This window comes from Botryllus schlosseri, chromosome 15 (genome assembly GCF_051294905.1).
Source record: "Botryllus schlosseri isolate E-star chromosome 15, Bs_hap1, whole genome shotgun sequence".
In the NCBI taxonomy this organism is placed as follows: Eukaryota; Metazoa; Chordata; class Ascidiacea; order Stolidobranchia; family Styelidae; genus Botryllus; species Botryllus schlosseri.
In genome coordinates, this window is record NC_137250.1 from 10,672,539 (window position 1) to 10,692,362 (window position 19,824).

Here is a 19,824-nt window from a genome sequence, read left to right on the forward strand (position 1 = left end):
AATTTCGTCATTAATATTAGTAGTTTCATATATTACTATGACTCGAGTCAAGCCAAGTCATACGAAAAAGGTGACACGAGTCCGACTCGAGTCAAGTCATGACTCGAGTCACCCCAACACTGCCGCTTACATGATGTCCAAGTGGCCGAACACACTACGAACATACCGTAGATTTGATTTCTGAGTAGCAACAAAGTCTGATCATGCCCGAAACGTGGTGACCTAGTGGCAATACAGCCCGAATCAACATCAGACATAATGCTGTCCGGCCGAATACATACAATATCTGTTTACGAAGCGATCAGCAACGGCTAGCTGCATCTATGGGTACTCAACCATGAGTCACGTGTTGCGGATCTATCCCTACGTTAGTTATCTATACTTTCACGTCGAACACAAAGGGGTTCTGACTTCTGAGTATAGTTTTGTTGCGCCAATTGTTGGTTGATTAACGATGAATCGGACGGGATTGCTGAATGTCCCGTTCAGCGTTCGCAAAGCCTTTGGAGGCCAGAAATTATTCCGATTCTCAGGCATACACAATAACACACTACCAAATGTAGCGGTGAAATCAAAATGACTGTCACGAAAATCTGGCTCACGAATGATTGTAAGCGCGGGAACGTGGCTTGTTGCGATTACGGGCGCAAACAATTTAAATAAGAGGACGAGAGAGAGTATATTTGCTAGTCTAATCACGAGAAGATAAAATTCTGGCATGTTTGTCAAGTGGAATAGGAAACTGCAGGTTAGTTATAGAGTAAAAGACGCACACGCGCTTTCTTGTTTGTATAGGTCTGTTACGTGTAGTAATCCTTGCCAAGTTGACACACCCGTATTCCCGAATCAATCGCTTGAAAGTCACTTTTCGGCATCTGCTTTCACTCATTACTCACACAATGCATGGTGCGTTGAGTGGCGTTTTCATTGGTTTGGTGATTACTTATTATGGGTCGAACAATGAAACCTGGATGGAAAGTGGGTCGCGAACTGGAAAAGGTTGGGCAGCACTTGAGTGCGGAGATCATAAAGTTAGCTGATCCGGGACAGTGGTAATCATTTAGTTCAGTGGTTCCAAAAGGTGACAATTCTGAGAAAGAATGTGGCAAAAATAACGAATGAGTCGATTGTGGGGAGAAAATGTTAGAACGTTCAGTCCATTTTATTGATAGAAAAGCGACCGAATGCTTGACTCATTCCAGCATGGGGAAGGTGAAAAGGAAGGTTGGGAACCAACTTAGAAACTGTTAATCGGGACGCATAAAGGTACGCGCGATGATTACCTCGAGTGTCCCAAGTGTTCTTTTTTTGGTATTCATTGTGTTTGTCGACTACTATGGTCATTTACACCGTGCCGATATTCTTCATTTTTATTCCGTAACTGCCGACTTATAGCACGGCCCACTCGTAGGCTTTTTGTAAGACACCGCTTACGCGATGAAGTGGCGAGGAGGAGCCTAGATAAACCGCCAACACTTAGGGGTAGGAACAAAAATTCGCTCTAGAACTACACCAAAAAATCGGAAACTACTTATCAAACTTCACTCCTCCATGTCATAAGGCCCGTAGTTTAGTCGACGAGCAATACGGAGAAGTTGTAACGGTAATAAAAAATATGGTGGATCGTAAAAATGTCATATTGTGTAGTTTTATTTCCGGAAATCAAAGGCATTACTACACTTTCTTCTATACTTCAACATGAATGTTCCCCAGACAAAAGAAGTGAAACTAATTAGAACTCAAAGTAATATATTGACAGAGAAATATAAATACTACTTCTAAAAGCGGAAAATCCATTTCATGTCTTTAGTTCTGAAAAGTTTCAAAGGTGGTATGCTAAGACAGGTCTAAAGCTAAAAAAAAGTCAGAGTCCACTTTTTCAGATTAAGACACGCCATGGACTGCTAGATTACGATATAAGTAAATGCTAGATTGCGGAACGATAGTTTCAAACATTATGATGGGCCATATAAACTGTGAAGAAATATTTCATATCGGTGTGAACGGAAACACGCAACCCGCTACCTAAATTATATTGACCGATACTTTCGTGAAATCATAACCACTGTGCGCGAAGCGCGACGAAAATCCTGGGCTTTACTCATCTTTTATGAAAATTAAATGTTAATACTCCGTGAAAACAGCCTCGAAATTCCTCAGGCTATCTTCCTGATTGGAGGATTAAACTACTTCTGCCTGACAAACTGAAAATATATAAAAGTAAGGAAGTAGATCACAAAATATTACGAAGTAGAAGTAGAAGTAACGGGAGATTTGTTTTACTTGATTAAGTACCCAAGTAACGGAAACTACTTGAGTACTTCAAAAAAGCAGAAATACTTCGTTACTGACCACCTTTGGATCTTAGAGTGAGAGTACGAAAACGAGAAAAGCAGATAGGCAAATGAGAAAAAAAACCAGGGTCCGTATTTCCTAAAGTTGTAACTGTGGTCCACTAGCGTTGTCATGAATTTAGAAAATAATATTGGCCACGAAATCAACCCAATTGCAAGATATATAAAAGTGAACGCAATTCGTAAACTCTCGATGGCCATCGTCCCGCTGCACGGATTTATAACTCTGCAAGATGCTCACCCGGTACCTGATACAGAATCGAGTTGTTCAGGAATATTTTGAATTTTAACAGTAACCATAAAATCATTCGTATATATCAACTTTCAGGTTTGGAAGCTTAACTCTAAATATTTCGAGTTTGATTTATTAATCCTGAAGGTTTTTATGCAAATTAGCAGGAGCCACCGTCGGTTTTCTGTGAGTTTTACGTCGTTGAACCCATTCCAGTATCTTAATACACTCGCAAATATATTCGCTGAAACAGCCATACCCGAAGCTCTGCGTCATGACGTCGGGAACCTATATCGTTTCAGTTCTGCTGATATTTGTACCACACAAGAGCTTAGAATCAAATAGACGAATGACAGGTATGAATTATGTATATGTACAGATTATTAATTGAAATGTATCCTTTGAAATAATCAAGCTAGGTAATTATTATTGATTCATAATACGCATGCAGTAAGCTACAAGATGCGGTCATTCTTATTGATACAATACCGCTAAAATTTTCAGTTCCGAGCAGAGGACACGTCGCAACTTTACCAAGGTAAGGCTTGAATTTCAACGCTAGGATTTCTCGCCATGATTCTGATGAAAAAGAATAGGCTCGACTAGATTGCACTATATGAAATTGGATTCTACAATATCCTTCTCTAGTGGGACATGCAACACTCACTACCAACAGAATTAGAGGTTCGCGCGTGTGCTTCGTGTAATACAGTGTTTCTTAACTTTTTAATCCCTTGTACCCTTTGAGCTTTCATTAAAGATTATCGTAACCCCTCCAGTATACGAACAGCAGTTTGCGAGTCCGCCCCCAAACGCTGGACCTGGCCCCGTGCGGTTTTCTACACGACTTTCAGGGAGCTAAGCCCCCAGACCCGCATTACACACAAGGTTCACAAATAGACACATCCTTTCTTATCCGACTTATCTATTATTTCTATCGGCCTACCACACCTTTGTTGTCTTGACCGCACGAATCGTGAATTTTTTGAATATTTTGTCTATAATAATGGTACTTGCATAAATGAATATTCATTTTTATCCTCTGTCACCCCACGTGATTAGATTTTACCGGTAGCGCTGCTGGTTGTGGTGACTTCGAAATTTCAGTGAAAGCCGTGTCCGTGTTCATCCACGAGGTTTTCGTGGATTACCTGCGGGCGGATCCATTGTTATTAATTACTTTATTGAAGCTTGTTGTTATTTCTTGACGTCTAGTAAAGAATATCGCTACATAAATGATATTGGTAACGCTCACACCTGACCAAACAGAACCAAGAACCCCTATTCTGAGACGCACGCTATTCCAAATTCGTATTTCTCCACAGTATGCGGATTCTTTTAATCAGACCTTCGCATTTGTACCGCAGGACTACTAATTGTCTGAGAGGATGGTACCCAAATTGAAAGCAACAAATCCAACAGAAACGAAGTCGCGAAGAAATTATTCTAGTAAAATATATCCGCCCAAAATATGCAAAAATATTCTGACGATTTAATTTTGTAGCTGTCAAATACAAGTATATTTAATTATCATTTTGGCCAAAAAGTTTCAAATGATCTTTAATGTACAAACGGCTCTCACTCTCAAAATTGGTACAGTGCCTCTTCAATTTCGATATACTGTGCGCTGCAGGATACACTGCCTAGTTCGAAACATTTAGTGGAAAATAACCAGAGATAGCATGAGGGGAGTATTTCAGCGGAGAATTTGATATCTAAAAGTATGCGCTATATTCATTTTACATGAATTGTATTAAACTCCTCATTCATGGAAACATGTTGCAAACATCCCGGTATATCTTGCGCGAGATGCTCATCAAAATATTTTGAGATTTGACAGATTCTGATGAATGTTATTTGGTAATGAGAACACGGGATATATATGTAACTAGTGAATCATATGTCCCGACTACAATATCTACTGCGACCGCATTTTCTTCATCGCACCCTATATCACGTTTCCTCTCCGTTGAAATCCAAGTCGCCACTGAGAAGCGTCGGAGACAAGGTGTAAAAACTAGGCATGGTGGGAACGTGAACGTGAGGTTCACGTCCGCGTTCTGTGTGTGAACCTCTGAAATTTAGAGGTTCACGTTCACAAACAAACCTTGGTAGGTTCCGCACTGTGAACCTTTTTCAGAAATTACAATTTTCACATGTTTGGCTGAAATTTATTGCATTTCAACTGCGGACAACTCTATGCATGGCGCTGGCAGCATAAAAGAATTAATACCAAACGAGAATGCACCTTGACAATCGCAAAAATTTTACTTGCTTTGTTACAAAAGTTTGCTCGAAATACCCCGCTTTCCTTTTGTGCATATTTAGTGACTTTCCGCCGTGAGCTTGACCCGCAAATACACAACATCAAGAGCGAAATACACTACATGCAGTCAGCGAATGATGATTCAACCAATCAATGAGATTGATGTCGTTGTCTGATGCAAAAAATGTAGCAAGTGTACGGGGTCAATCTTGACTTCATGTTTTTACTGTATCATAAAAACCAAATCCGCGCGATTGGAGTGTTGGCTACTGCTGTGTAACTTGTTAATTGGTTAATATCGGTTACTAAACATGAAAACCCGTTTCACACTCTGCTCAATATCAACGTAGCATTACTCAGACGCCGAATACATTGTCCGGTCTGGCCTATAGGCCGCTAAGGCATCAGCTTATATTCCCTTATAGTCCTCGTCGAAATGGTTGGCAAAGCGACGGAAGATACTGATTTTATGGGATTATCACATCATATGATTGCCCCAGTTCAAAACGTCAATATGTACTTCAGCATTGTGGCATTATGTGGCCCGAGTCGTCGCTAGGTATCGTGTATGTGAGGGTTGGAATTAGCAATATGACGTCACGTGACGTCATGAGGATCACGTTCGCGTTCACACAGAACCTTTAAAAAAAAAACTTTCGGAGGTTCACACTATCCCTCAAAGAACCACTGGTATATACAGAGTGTTTTAAAACGCCTCTTGTTTTAACACTAGAACGATCAAGTGGCTTTTTTGACGCATTTTCATTTTTGAAGAGCTGGCATTTAGTCATATCTTACGCTGTTCGACTGAAACTTTTTGACTTTTATTTATTTTATGTAGGCCACCTAAGCTATGATTTTCATCACTCATCTAGTACAAATAAAAAAGTTATACACAGAACTACCTAGAACTACCGAGTGGCCTTTTTGGCGTATCACGGTTTTTCTACCTTAATGCATCGCAGTTTCATATTATTGAAAGTGGTTATGTATCTGCTAAACGCAGAAAAGTCGTTTATACCAACAGAACTTTGTTAATATTGACTTGGTCTATCTGTGTTAGCAACAACATCCCTTGTTGTTGTTGTTGTTTTTATTAACGCATATAATTGGCGCTTGCAACTCGTGGTTATTTGCGCCCACACAGTAAATTTCATAATCGCATAATGGCATGTCTTCATGAACTTCAGTCTTTTTTCGGCTCATTTGCTGCCTCCTTTCACGAGTTCGGCTCTCTCTTCGTCTGGGCTTTTCAATGCGCTGTATTACAGCGAGATCGGCGATGAGGAGCCCAGATAAACCTCCGACACATAGACACATGGCAGAGCCGAGACTCGAACCATCAACCATAGATGTCGTGACTACAGTGTTTAACCATCTACGCCACTCGCTTCCCTCTTCCCTCAGACCCTCTCGAGGAACAAGTTTATGGAAGTCATGAGCTTTCTATTGAGATAAGGAGTAAAAAAGGTGTAGACTCGATAAAGATAATATTGTTTTCGTTTATTACATGGTCGCAATGCCAGCAAATAATTGAGGTACAATGTCAGATGGTGGACGCTGCTGCTACCAAGTATTTGTATAAGGGCGTCTCATATTTAGGCAAGGATAGGACAGGACAACTCTTCTATAATCTAGACATTTGCCAAGCATAGTAATGTGAAGAGTCTGATGTAATCCATCTTGAAACAATGTTACGTGAATGTGGCTGTATCTGTATACGCTTAGAGAGGCAAACGAAGTCCCAGTTGACACTATTGTCAAAAGTTGTCAAAAGCCACCTAAAACTACTTGAAGTAGAAGTAGAATTGACTGACTTTAAATCTACTCAAGTAAGTAAGTAGTTTTGAAAACAGTCTTAATCCATTCGCATGTACTGTCAAAAGCTGCAAATTGAGCTATGCGGAAAGTGCAGAGAGCTTGATTCGTATTATTGCATCCAAGGAGGTATCAATTTTCCACAGAAGAAGCATTATTTCGCATCATGGGATGCAAATTATAGTATTGATATCAAAATGCCATACTAACCCGTTGTTTACTAGAAGACACCGTTTTAGAGAATATCATGGCATGGCGCCTTACCCCATATTATAAGGCACCAAATTTAGGCGAAGAGCAATACGAAGAAGTATAGTATCCGATACCGTTTCAACACTTTGCGCGATTAGTATACGTTAATAACAAATATTGTGGATCGTAAAATTTATATTTAGTGTTGCTATTTTCGGAAAATAGAGGCATTACTACATTTGCGTTTATGCTTCAACATTCAACATGTATGTTCTGCAGACAAAAGAACTGAAAGTAATTTGAACTCAAAGTATGATACTCGGAATTGAAAGTGAAATATAAATACCACTTCTAAAAAGCGTAAAATATATTTCATGTATTCTGTCCATAAAGCTTCAAAGTTGATATGCTAAAACAGGTGTAACGTTAAAAAAAGCTGGATTTTTCAGATTAGCAGGACACGTCACGGGCTGCTAGATTACAATATGATAGGTAATTGCTAGATTGCGAAACGGTAGTTTCAAATGTTATGGTGGGCCATATTCACTGTGATGAAATATTTGATATGGGCGACAATGCGGTGTGAGCGGAACGAAGCAATCCGGTACTTGAATAATATTCGCTGATACTTCCGTGAAAACATATTTGTCACTAGATAACTGCCGTGCACGAAGCGCAACAAAATCTCAGGGCTTTGCTTGACTTTCATGCATATTAGATGTTGGTACTCCGTGAAAATAGCCCCGAAATTCCCCAGGTTATTTTTCGTATTGGGGATTGAACTGCTACTACTTGACAAACTGAAAATAGCGAAAAGTAAGTAAGTAGATCACAAAATATTACGAAGTAGAAGTAGAAATAGAGGAAATCAGATCCACTTGAGTAAGTACCGGAAGTAAAGGAAAACTACTTGACTACTTCCAAAAAGTAGAAGTACCCCGTTACTGACCACCTCTGGATATATTGTCAAATCGCCAATCGCTGAAAGCTATTTTGAGGTGAACGAATGTCATTTAACAATGTACCGCATCTGTTTTCAGCAATGACACGTCGGAACTAAACAAAGTTGTTATAGCGGTAAAAGGAGATTCCGTTATTCTGCAATGTGAATTCCGCACTGATGAAAGATGGTCAAGTGTTCAATGGTATACCAAAAATGACATAATATCATTACTGACAATTTTGTTAGTAAACAATCTTACTTCTAGGTTAAAGTTCAAACCCGGTGGTGCGAAGCTACCTGTTGCGCTAAAACGGAAGCACGTTAGTTCGTCCACCAAAGCATCAAATGCTACGATTGCCAAAGTAAAGAAAAGGGATGAGGGAAACTACACCTGCATTTTAACAACTCTTTCGAGTGATCCGGAATCCTATAATTTCCAAGTGATAGTCAAGAGTAAGTCTCTTTTACTTTGCACAGAGACTTTTATAGGCTAGTAATAAAAACAGTACCAGCAACGGACACCGGTCCATATACTCTAAGTACGGCAGTCGATAGCAATTAGCTCTCAACCTTTTTATGATCGTGGCCCTGTTTCCGTTTTGAAAATATTCCGTGGCGGCTGGAAACACGTAGCAGGATTATTGTATAAGTTACGTCATATTGGCAGTAAGCACACTATGAAAACTGCCAGTAAACTGGCATGGGAGTTGTATTCCGATGCTACTTGGCATTTGAGGTTGTAACAGGGTTGTAATGAGTTGATCCATCACTCGACTGGAGTCGGACTCGAATCACGATTGTTGGAGATCCGATTTGACCCCAGTCATTTTTCAAATGCGTAAAATGACTTGACTCGACTCGACTCGATTCAATTAGTGTATTGACTCGACTTGTACTCGATTCATTGTGCATGACTCGATCCAAGTCTAGGACGGCCAAAACAGACATTTGATTATAACTTCGAAGAATAGTGAAGTCACCACATCATTGGTATTTCGTCTATCAGCCCTGATACTTTGAAAATAGGGCCAGAACTGCTAGGGCAGAGGGAAATTACGATGTTATGAAAGTGATCCATTCTACATCACTCTAGCAGAGTTGAAAAAAGTGGGTTGAACCGGATTGAACTCAAAACTGAACAGTGAAAACAATGACTTGGACTCGAACTCGAGTCACAAAACTATGACTAAGACTCAACCCTCTACTCAGTGACTTGGACTCGGACTTGACTCGGTGGTGAATTGAAAATAACTCGGCTTGACTCGAGTCAAAACTATAAAAGGGAGATTGACTTGTGACTCGGAACCTTGTGACTAGGTTAGAACCCTGGATTGAAATAAATACCGCACACATTTGAGAATATGCATACGTAATTGCTGGAATTAAAGACGAAAAGAGCTAAAGCTAAATCTTCAACGATTTCTTGATCTTGCACATAGTTCTGTGGCCCACCTCAAAATGCTCTCCAGTGACCCGCAGGTTAAAAATAAATCTGGTATGTCAGATATTTTTTACAGAGAAACCTTCCTGTGGAATCAGTACTTGCTCAATTAATGGACGTTGCTCCGAATCTGTTGACGGGTTTGTTTACAATTGTGTATTTTTTTAAAACAATGTAAAATTCCCTGCAATATCCAAGCGACTCTTTTAGGTACAAGTGTTCATGCAACTCTGGATTTGTTGGAATACATTGCGCACGTGCGGATCCTTGCCTGAGCTCGCCTTGCTGGAACAATGGCACTTGCATTCCTGATGGTGAAGGGTATAGTTGCAGCTGTCAAGCAGGTTAGAAAAAACAGATGCTTAATGCAGAGGTGGTCAAAGTAGTCAAGAAAGCTACTCAAGTAGAAGTAGATGTGGCGACGAAATAATCTACTCAAGTACGAGTAGAATTACTTCTTCAACAAGCAACCTAAAACTATTGAAGTATAAGTAGAATTGACTGACTTCAAATCTACTCAAGTAAGTAAGTAGTTGTGAAAACGATCATAATTCGTTCATATGGATTGTCAAAAGGTGCAAATTGAGCTATGCGAAAGGTACCGAGCTTGATTAATATTGGTGCATACCAGGATATATCCAATTGTCGACAGCATAAGCATTCGTCCGCATCATGGGATGAAAATGATAGTATTGATATGGAAACGCGATACTAGTCCTCTGTTCGCTCGAATAGCACGTTCCGGAAGATATCATGGTATGACGCACTCCCACATGTTATAAGGTCCGTAGTTTAGTCGACGAGCAATACGGAGAAGTTGTAACGGTAATGAAAAATATGGTGGATCGTAAAAATGCCATATTGTGTAGTTTTATGTCCGGAAATTAAAGGCATTACTACACTTGCTTTTATAATTCAATATGCATGTTATCCAGACGAAAGAACTGATATGAATTAGAACTCAACGTATATGATACTGGGAATTGAAAGTCAATTATAAATACTACTTCTAAAAGCGGAAAATGTATATCATGTCTTTAGTCCAGAATGTTTCAAAGGTGGTATGCTAAAACAGCTCTAAAACTAATAAAGTCAGAGTCCACTTTCCAAATTAAGACACGCCGTGCACTGCTAGATTACGATATGATAAGGAAATGCTAGATTGCGAAACATCAGTTTCAAACGTTATGATGAGCCATAAATATACTGTTAGGAAATATTTCAGATCGGCGAATGGCGACAATGCGGTGTGATCGGAACCACGCCAACCCGCTACCTAAATTACATTCACCGATGCATGAACCTGAAGATACTGAACCGCCAGTCAATGAACCTGTTCTGTACAAGTTTATGTGTCGTGACGCACAAGGCCTAAACGGCGATAAGCGTCACTGTTAATACCTGTGTAATAATAATAATAATGATAATAATAACCCGCTACCTAAATTATTTTCACCGATACTTTCGTGAAATCATACTAGCTACTCTCCACTGAGCACGAAGCGCTACCAAAATTCTGGGCTTTACTCAACTTTTTGAAAATTAAATGTTGATACTCCGTGAAAACAGACCCGAAATTCCTCAGGCCATCTTCCTGATTGGAGGATTAAACTACTTCTACTTGACAAAATGAAAATAGCGAGAAGTAAGTAAGTAGATCACAAAATAGTACGAAGTAGAAGTAGAAGTAGCGAAAATTAGATCCACTTGAGTAAGTACCAGAAGTAGAGGGATACTACTTGAGTACTTCGAAAAAGTAGAAGTACTTCGTTACTGACTACCTCTGCTTATTAGCATCACAGCTTATTGACATGATGGATAGGTTAACCAGAATAGATTGATGTATTACTTCTTGAATACCCTACACTTCCGCTTAGCGTTGCATATAAGGCAAAAATGAATTTAAAACAAACATGTTCAAAACATGGTCCTTGTTTAAAACATGTTTTTATTGTTTTTTTGTTTGAGTTTAGACACAAATATTCAATTTTGACGTCACAGTGGATCGACAATGGAAGAAGTAGGGTAAATATGGTTACTTTGACGGATCAGGCTTCCGACCCCTGTCATAAACGGACTAAAACTATCTTTAACCTGGATTAAATCGTCATGCAGGATTTTTGCGGTCAGCAGTCATCATCTTCAGAACATCCTTTCCTGACCAACGATCTATCTACAATTCTACATGCTATTACTGTTGAACCATAGTGTCCTATATGGTGTCGTCACAGGCAAATCTCACGCCTCAGTGAAATTGTATCACGTCACAATTTCCATTTGGCTACAGGCAATTTGACGGTCATTTTTGACCGGCTTGCCGAGCATTAAATTTGGTAAAACGGGTATCAATCGAAAGCTGAATCTGCACTGATTACGAAAATATAAATTTTATTCCGCTCGTGGCCCTGGAACTCCCACAATCAGCCTCGAATTTTTCATTGTTATGGAGATTGGCATTGGGAAGCAACAATGCTGTCTTGCTCTTTTTCTCTTGAGCTACTCGCTCGTTTCGACTTGTTCCTGGCTTTATGTTGCATCGAAGTCTTGTGATATTTTTAATCGATTGAAGTGTTGATAAACTGATCTGGTCTTATAATCTATCAAAAAGTAATTCTTCCAAACTTTGGAACATCATACTTATATTTTATCGTCAAGGATATGGTGGGGCGGTATGCGAAAAAGAAGTCTGCGCACCAAATATTTGCGGGATTGAAGGGGCCTGTCGAATTGAAAACGAAAAAATAAAGTGTATATGTTCCGACACCACGGCCGGGGATCGGTGTCAACACGAATGCCGCACCCGCTCTACCGTACGTATCACTATTTTAATAGTAGGCTATATAATCGCAAAAATTCAAATTTGAGAAATTCTATACTTTTACTCAGCCTATTCAGTCACATTCACTCACTACAGTCACACTATTTCCAGAGTCACTGCAGATACTCGCGAACAACCTGTCAAATCAGCACCAGGGATAATAAGACGATTGAGGATTGCTATTGTGATAATAATCGCCAATACGGTGGCTTCAAATGTATGATGAAATCAGGTACTGGGACTTTTCTATTGACTAAGAAGGCTCATCGAACTACGGCGATAGTATGCTCCGTCTGCACATAATTATCACTGAAATTTCTCGCGAATATTGTAATCGATGTAGCCATGACAGCGTTATTTGATCGCAGTTGAGGATTTCTTACAGTATGCCTACATTCTTATTTGAGATTTGGAAACGTGTTCTTTAATTTGACTTCACGTGTTTGGGGAGACAGAATTGAGGTTGGCTAACGCAGTGGTTCTCAACCACTGTGGCTCGTAAGACAAAACTCTGTCATAGCTATGTAATTACCCTGCCTCGTCGCGTATCGATCACGTATATACAACCATAGTGTCCTAAATGGTGTGGACACAGCAAGACTGAACGGCTGACTGCATTTGGGTTTCGTCATACTTTCTACTTGACCAGAGGCAACTTTACGGCCATTTTTGACCGGCTTGCCGAGCCATAAATTCGATAAAATGGGTATCAATGGAAAGCTGCTGTTGTACTGATTAGGAAAATGTAAATTTTATTCTGCACATGGTCCTGGAATCTCCCTAAATCTACCTCATTAAATTGTCATCGAGTTTGGCATTGTGATGCAACGATGCTGTCTGACTGTTTCGTCTTCACTCTCGTTTCGTCAGGCAGAATTGCTGCGTCACAAGGCCAAATTCGGTCACAATGCAAAGTTCGAAGCTGGTTTGGGAGGGGTCCAGGACCATGTGTGGAATATAATATATATTTTCATAATCAGTACAGCAGCAGCTTCCCATTGATATCCGTTTTATCAACTTTAGCGATCGGCAAGCCGGTCAAAAATGGCCTTAAAGTTGCCTTAGTTCAAATCGAAAGTATGACGTAATCCAAATGCAGTGAGCCGTTCAATCTCGCTGTGTCCACTCCAAGGACACTATGGTGCAACTATGGAGATTGTAGATTGTACAATCTCTATAGTGCAACAATAAAGTAATGTGTGCCCGCAAAGGGTTAAAAAGTGATGATGGATGACCTCAATACCACAGAAATAAGCCGAGTGGATCGGATCACTCGAAAAAATGTTTTATCTGCAGTTTGGTTGGCATGGAGGAGTTGATATGAAGGCATACCGAGACTAGTAGGATAAGTAAGCTCATCTGCCAGAACGTCCACGAATTCGTGGTAACCGGGCGACTCGATCCTTTTCCATCGGCCAAGTCCTGTCCTGCCCTGTCTGCTTCTAAGATTTTGGATATCGCAATTGCGAATTTGGACAAGTCATTGCAAACAAACAAACAGTTACTTTAATAATGCGATCGCCGTTACGGCCCACTATACGCTAGGTCTGAATGCGCTGAAGTGTAAGTTTCCTAACAGTCAAGTGAACCGCCCGGCTGACGAAATCCAAACGTTCCTGAAGCTCCAACCGAGATCGCTAGCCCGACATGGCGAGCGTGACGCCTGTTCAATGACCCACAGTTCATCTGCCCATAGTCAGGGATTGGTTCAGGGTTATGATGGATGGTTGGTTAAGGACGAGCTTATAATCAACGAGGTGTAGGTGGGGGTTTGAGTTCTGGGTTGACTCAGGTAGCCATTTCCACAAAGATATGCAGGGTGGCGGATGTAATAATAACGCGCAACGCTTCCGACGACATCTTTGGGTATGATCGCAACATATAAGACATCAAAATTGGGAAACAGATTTTTAGTGAACATATAACGTCCACCGTAGTCATTTCTACCTAGCAGCTCGTCTTATTGTTATTCCGGAATAGCGGTTATGCATATTGCAGGCGAAGATGGATTTTTAGTTTTTTTAGAACTATAGAGTTACAAACAATTTTTTATCCAAAACCCCGAGAAAACATCTCTAAAAAGCAATATGTTTGTATTAGAAGACTGTTGGCAATTTGAAAATTAAAATGAGCTTGAACAGTAGATGTTTCATCTCATACGGCCATTCTATATTTATGTGAAACATGAGATTTTAGCAGTTACGAACCGAGACTGTCTCGTGATTTCTCTGATTAAAAAAAATACAAATTAGGTTATCAACTATTTTGCAAATTGAGAACCGCTCCTGTGATATGTGATAGGTTATGTCCAAGTGTACCACCCCGAAAAGGTCCAAAAAGGTGGTACACCTAGACTGAATCCCCCACATCCCTCTGATATCTCCTAATAAAAATGTGTGCATTTGACTCATTTTACCAACCCCACACCGTGGTGAAAATATGTTGAATACGCTTATCAATTTACACTATAGGTCTAACCCTGTAGTCATCATAAGTGGTCAAAGTATAGTCTGCATTGTGACCCAAGTAGCAGTAGCGATATACAATATATGCCAACAGTATTAGCATGGGTAGAAAATGAAAGGCCTGAAAGGTACTCAAGTAAGTGGTTTTAAAAAGTAGATTTAGTGGAGGTGTCCCATACTTTGGGTGGTAAATTGGGGCGTGCTATTTTCGAAATGACAAGAAGAATCGTCGCGAAACACACATAACGACTAACGAAACTACAAATAGAGCACATTTCGAAAAGCCCTCTGGTGCATGGTCTATTTGTCGGTTGCTATCAGACTTTCATTCACGAAGGTGATGCAAACCAACCTAAAGTGGAAGTAGCCTAGTCTGAAAATACAACCGCTTAAGTAGTGAAGGTGGACAAAATTCCTTGACTACTCCCCACACGTAGAAAAACGCCGCTATCCTAACTATACCTCCGGCAACCATGTTATAAGGTGTATGTACGAAAAGGCAAATGTCCGAGATGTGTGACATTCCTTAAAGCTTCTATCGAAGCCAAAACGTCTATATTTTGTTGTGTGCCGGCAGGTGTGTGTGTCTGAGCAAAACTGCAGCAGGCCTTTTAAAATCGGAAAATTTAAAATTTCAGTTTGTTTTTCATGAACAAGATCGTCGCAACGAATGTGAAGATGCTGACATTTGCAACAAACATGGGTACTGTTATGATCAGATATACGGGTACCGCTGTGAATGTCATAGCTATACATCCGGGAAGAACTGTGAGCTGTACGACGAGTGCCGCAGCGGTCACCACGTCAGTTTTGTTTCATATGAGGTATCGCGTACGTCCATATAATGAGTTTTCCTTTCAGATATGTTCAATTAACGGTGGCACGTGTGTGGAATTAGCTGATGGATACAAGTGCGCGAATTGTCCACCAGATCAACACGGAGACAAATGTCAGTACAAGGAAGGTAATGTCGAAAGTTCGATGTTAATTGATGGAGTGTTATAGGCCTATTGAAACTTGAGTTATAGCCTGCACACCTCAACATAGTAACCTATAGTAGTATAGTAGATCGCTCGTGATTTGCCTGGGGTTCTTATGGGCGGGGTGGCATGGTGCCGAGAAAACCGGGGGTGGCATGGTGACCCTTATGTCTTATGGCGGGGGTGGCATGGTGCCATTGTGTCTTATGGCGGGGGTGGCATGGTTACCTTTTCGGGTATAGGCTGCGGTCGCATGGTGCCACTGTGTCTTATGGGTGCGGCGACATGGTTGCCTTTTCGGGTATAGACGGCGGCGACATGCTAACGACGATAAATGTGTCTGTCATGTATTCTTACGGGATCTGTGGTGACTCGCCATGTGTTCTTATGGGTGCGGTCGTGATTCGCACTTTCAACCATCTCTCGCGTGGTGTTGAATAGTCACCAACAATAACCGCACAAACGGAAACGTGGCTTGTTGTGAGGATTAAGCAGTGCGACCTATATTTCGAATGACCTGTGTGTGGAATTGTTTCACGGCCAGCCGCGTGCTACTATCGATTATTACACTAATCCAGTCAGCACTATTACATTCAGGAGTATTCAGTATTCAGCAGCGACACGAAAAGCGATCAACAAATAACCGCGTTCACAAACTAACACTTCAAAAATGTGTGAAATAGTTTGCAAAACCCCGCGATCGCTGACAAGATAATGTCTCGGGCATAACCATTTTAGTGACTTGGTGTTAAAGACATACCGATCGCTCACAAGGTAATATTTCGGTAATTAGTTTGTCACAGAGCCGTCGCAGACGGTGATTCGAAAACCAACAATTTGACACTTTCTGGTGCTTGCTATATGTTTTGACACTTCGGAACGTGGTTGACTTTAGTTGTATAATAAGAATCATGTGAATATACAAGTAATGTGTCAATTTGTCAACTTGAAATGAAACTTACTGCACAAACCAAGTTGATTCGTATCTGAATGTGTTAATTCGGTACAATTCTAATTATTTTGAGAAATCTTTTGATTCGACCGTAACCGAATATTACTGACGCCGACTTTCAGCCGCATCGAATTATTCGCACATTCCGCGCCACTGTTTTCGCACTTATAGAATCAATACAACTATAACTCTACAAGAATCAAGAATCACAAGTATGTGTATTATACAGTTATTGTCTTTATCAACACGAAATCAAACTCTTAACAAAATCACGCAACTAATCATTTGCCAGCTCTAACATTATCAAAAAATTCCAGTATTGTTGATTGAAAATCCTCGAGTCCTTATCATCAAAAACGTTATAGTACGGTGTCGGAATCCATTCGCGGAGTGTACTAAAGCTAAATCCAGATAATCCAAAATGAAATATTTGGACTTTGACATAGTGTGAATTGAAATAGGATTGACAAACATGACTACCAACTTCCCCACAGTCCCGTTTCGATATTATACACACATTGATTTGAAACAAGTAATGAAACATCACAACTCTATTCACGGTCTGGCTTTCCGTTTGTCAAAGAGATATTTTTACATCTTACCATACTCAAAAGAATTATTCACAACATTACCAATTGTTAAAAATCTAGTTTTCAATTACTTGATTATATCACTGCAACTCATGAATTTGAATTAATTCATCCTGGTTGTATTCGTATGCTCGGTCTTTTTTTATTCGATTGTAAAGGTTGTTACTATTCTAAAGACAAAGTATTTACTAATCGGTGCATATACGTTTTGACTTGGACATATTATATTTTGAGTATACGAGATTTGAATGTCTGAACAATAACTGAGAAATAATTTATCACAATTAAATCCGTATATTACAGCGTAATAGATATTTGAATGTCAGCAACTCGGTAAGATCATAGTTACTACCACATTACCTAATTTATCCGACCAACTCGTCATGAGCATTCCCGAAATCAACACAAACATGACTACTGACTTGAGTTAACCACAAAACAGCATCGAGTTTTAAATCCACTTGTAGCTTACGGCTTATTTGAATGCGGGTTATGTTTTGTTGTAATTGAGTGTACGGAAATAGTATTACATCTCGACATCTTACCATCTTACCATATTCAAAGAGTCAACCACGAAAACATTGTCAAGTCAATCCGTTTGTAACTTACCCAACCAACTCAAACAGTATCAGTATGAAAACAACCAAGCATACACGAGTCCATACAATCGCTACAATCTAAAATCCATAGCAAGTTCGGTTTCAGGCATATACCACCAACTCGTCTTTTTTGTTCAACTGTAAAAGTCGTTACTATACCACAAGACAAAGAGATTACTATGCGATATATTTTGTAAGACAAAAGTAATTACCACTCGGTGCAGGTGATTTGAGATTAACATAATATGTTTGAGTATACGAGATTTGAAAGTCTGATCAACGTATAGTTGCGACTTCATTTCTTACAATCGAACGCTGGTGTTATATCGAAAGTTACCATTCTGTAAACATAAGGATTGATACATTGATGTGCCATATGCAATAGTTGATCATGGCTTGATTATTACATTATTTGCGTTAATTAGACCCGGCGTTGTGGTAAAGGTTATTATGACAGCAACAAACTTTTCAGTACCGTTGTTATTAACATATTGAGTTGTAAAACTATGCGTGTCTGAAATGTTCTTGAATGGAAAATTATTCCACCTTGGTACATATCACCCTGCGTATCGCAGATATCAGAAAATATTTTACAAATGTAATTGTCTCCACTAACCAAGACTAAAGATGAAACAACAATTTCCTTTGTTAAACAATAACCGGTACAATACTTTATCATCGTAATCAGCAGTGAGAATTGAAACACTTTCGCACATTACCCGATGTCAAGATATCACACTAGGTGAATTGACATACCGCCGCTTGATTAATACCTAATCCATTCGCACCATTTCACATACTTTGATCATTACAAAAGTAAATTGGAATATGTTTGCTAGATGCATTCAATTCAGTTAGAAATGTCTGGTACACAACAATCGTATTATCAAGGAAGTACTTGCTACGCTGTAATCCACTTAACGTGTTTTGTATTGTTGTTCATTTGTAGTATTGATTGTTTTCGAACCCCCAAATAATAATTCCCGACATGAAACCAAACCGCTGAAAGTCGTTACCATCACAACGAAACAATTTGTACGATGTTTGTCAAATGCATCCTATAGTTAGGTGTACTAGAATTATTTGTGTAACACATACGCCGACAATGCAATCGAAAATTTTTCCGTTGTCATTCGCTAAAATAAATGTCATCACAATACTCATCAAGCTGTCATCTGTAAATCAAGATTACATCCAACTTTTAACGGTATCGTTTAACTACCGGGTTGCATCAGTTTGCTATTTTTGTCATTTAGTGACTGCTGAACATACCAAACGATACACATTCACTTACGAAATACTGTGTTGGTCGTAATTTCCATCACCGTGATAATCGAAGTACATTTGTTTCGAGTTCATAACAACCGACTACTTTTCTATGACCCGATATATTTTTGACAAGTTATGCTTAGAAGATTGGTGCATCTCGCGAAAAATAATATACCACTCATATTGATACTGCTACTCCATCGACCGGTATTTTCAAACGAGTCGATTTTCAACCGAGCAAAATTTATTACTCGAGTTGTCCTGCTTACTATATTTAAATGTAAACTCACCCGTCTTTCAACAACAAACAATGATAAAAAGTACACAAGCAAACACAACAAGTTTTACTTTTGTAGGACACTAATTATTATTCCACGCATCTCATTTCATACTAAGTGTATATGAAAGATGTTCATGGTACACGAATATATTCGCTCATGCTACGAACATACGCAATGATTGGTGACGCTTTCACACTATTTCGATTTAGTGTAACAAAAACAACAACAACAATTTTCACTCTCTTGACTTATGAAAAACAACAGACGAACCTTCATTCAATATTTTGTTTTTTTGTCAACTAGTTACTTTTTCATGAGACCCCCACTACTCTTACAAAAGTACGAAAGATATTTACATCACACAAAGTAATCAACTTTACTCGATATTCCCATGCTACGAACCTGTACAATGATTGGTGACGCTTTCAAACTGTTTCGTTACCTCAAGACCTTTATTGTCTGAATGGTTGTTCATGTATCTTATTAATCAAATAGTTCAACACACAACAATAGTACGAACAGAAACATCAGAGTTGTTTACACAAAAGTTTGTATGCGTACAGTATGCGAATACCATGTGTAAGTCGAGCGCAATTGTGGTATCCATCCAAGTTTAGTTAACAC

General features: G+C 39.5%; 1 protein-coding gene across 6 annotated transcripts in view; it reads left to right on the plus strand.

Annotated features, from left to right (window-relative positions):
* The window catches only part of LOC145457684 (uncharacterized), a 126,472-nt gene that overhangs the window by 81,397 nt on the left and 25,251 nt on the right, over positions 1-19,824 (plus strand). For 2 of the 6 annotated variants that reach the window (XM_080335944.1, XM_080335950.1), the window contains exons 1-11: positions 229-2,772; positions 2,840-2,942; positions 3,091-3,124; positions 7,903-8,007; positions 8,071-8,258; positions 9,323-9,386; positions 9,457-9,590; positions 11,902-12,056; positions 12,161-12,296; positions 15,187-15,332; positions 15,391-15,493. In XM_080335944.1, coding sequence (XP_080192070.1) covers positions 2,740-2,772; positions 2,840-2,942; positions 3,091-3,124; positions 7,903-8,007; positions 8,071-8,258; positions 9,323-9,386; positions 9,457-9,590; positions 11,902-12,056; positions 12,161-12,296; positions 15,187-15,332; positions 15,391-15,493 — 1,201 coding nt within the window. In that variant the 5' untranslated portion in view covers positions 229-2,739. Of the gene's footprint in view, positions 1-228; positions 2,773-2,802; positions 2,943-3,090; positions 3,125-7,902; positions 8,008-8,070; positions 8,259-9,322; positions 9,387-9,456; positions 9,591-11,901; positions 12,057-12,160; positions 12,297-15,186; positions 15,333-15,390; positions 15,494-19,824 lie in introns of those variants that run through there. The other 4 variants (XM_080335946.1, XM_080335947.1, XM_080335948.1 and 1 more) reach the window with 4 other exon arrangements.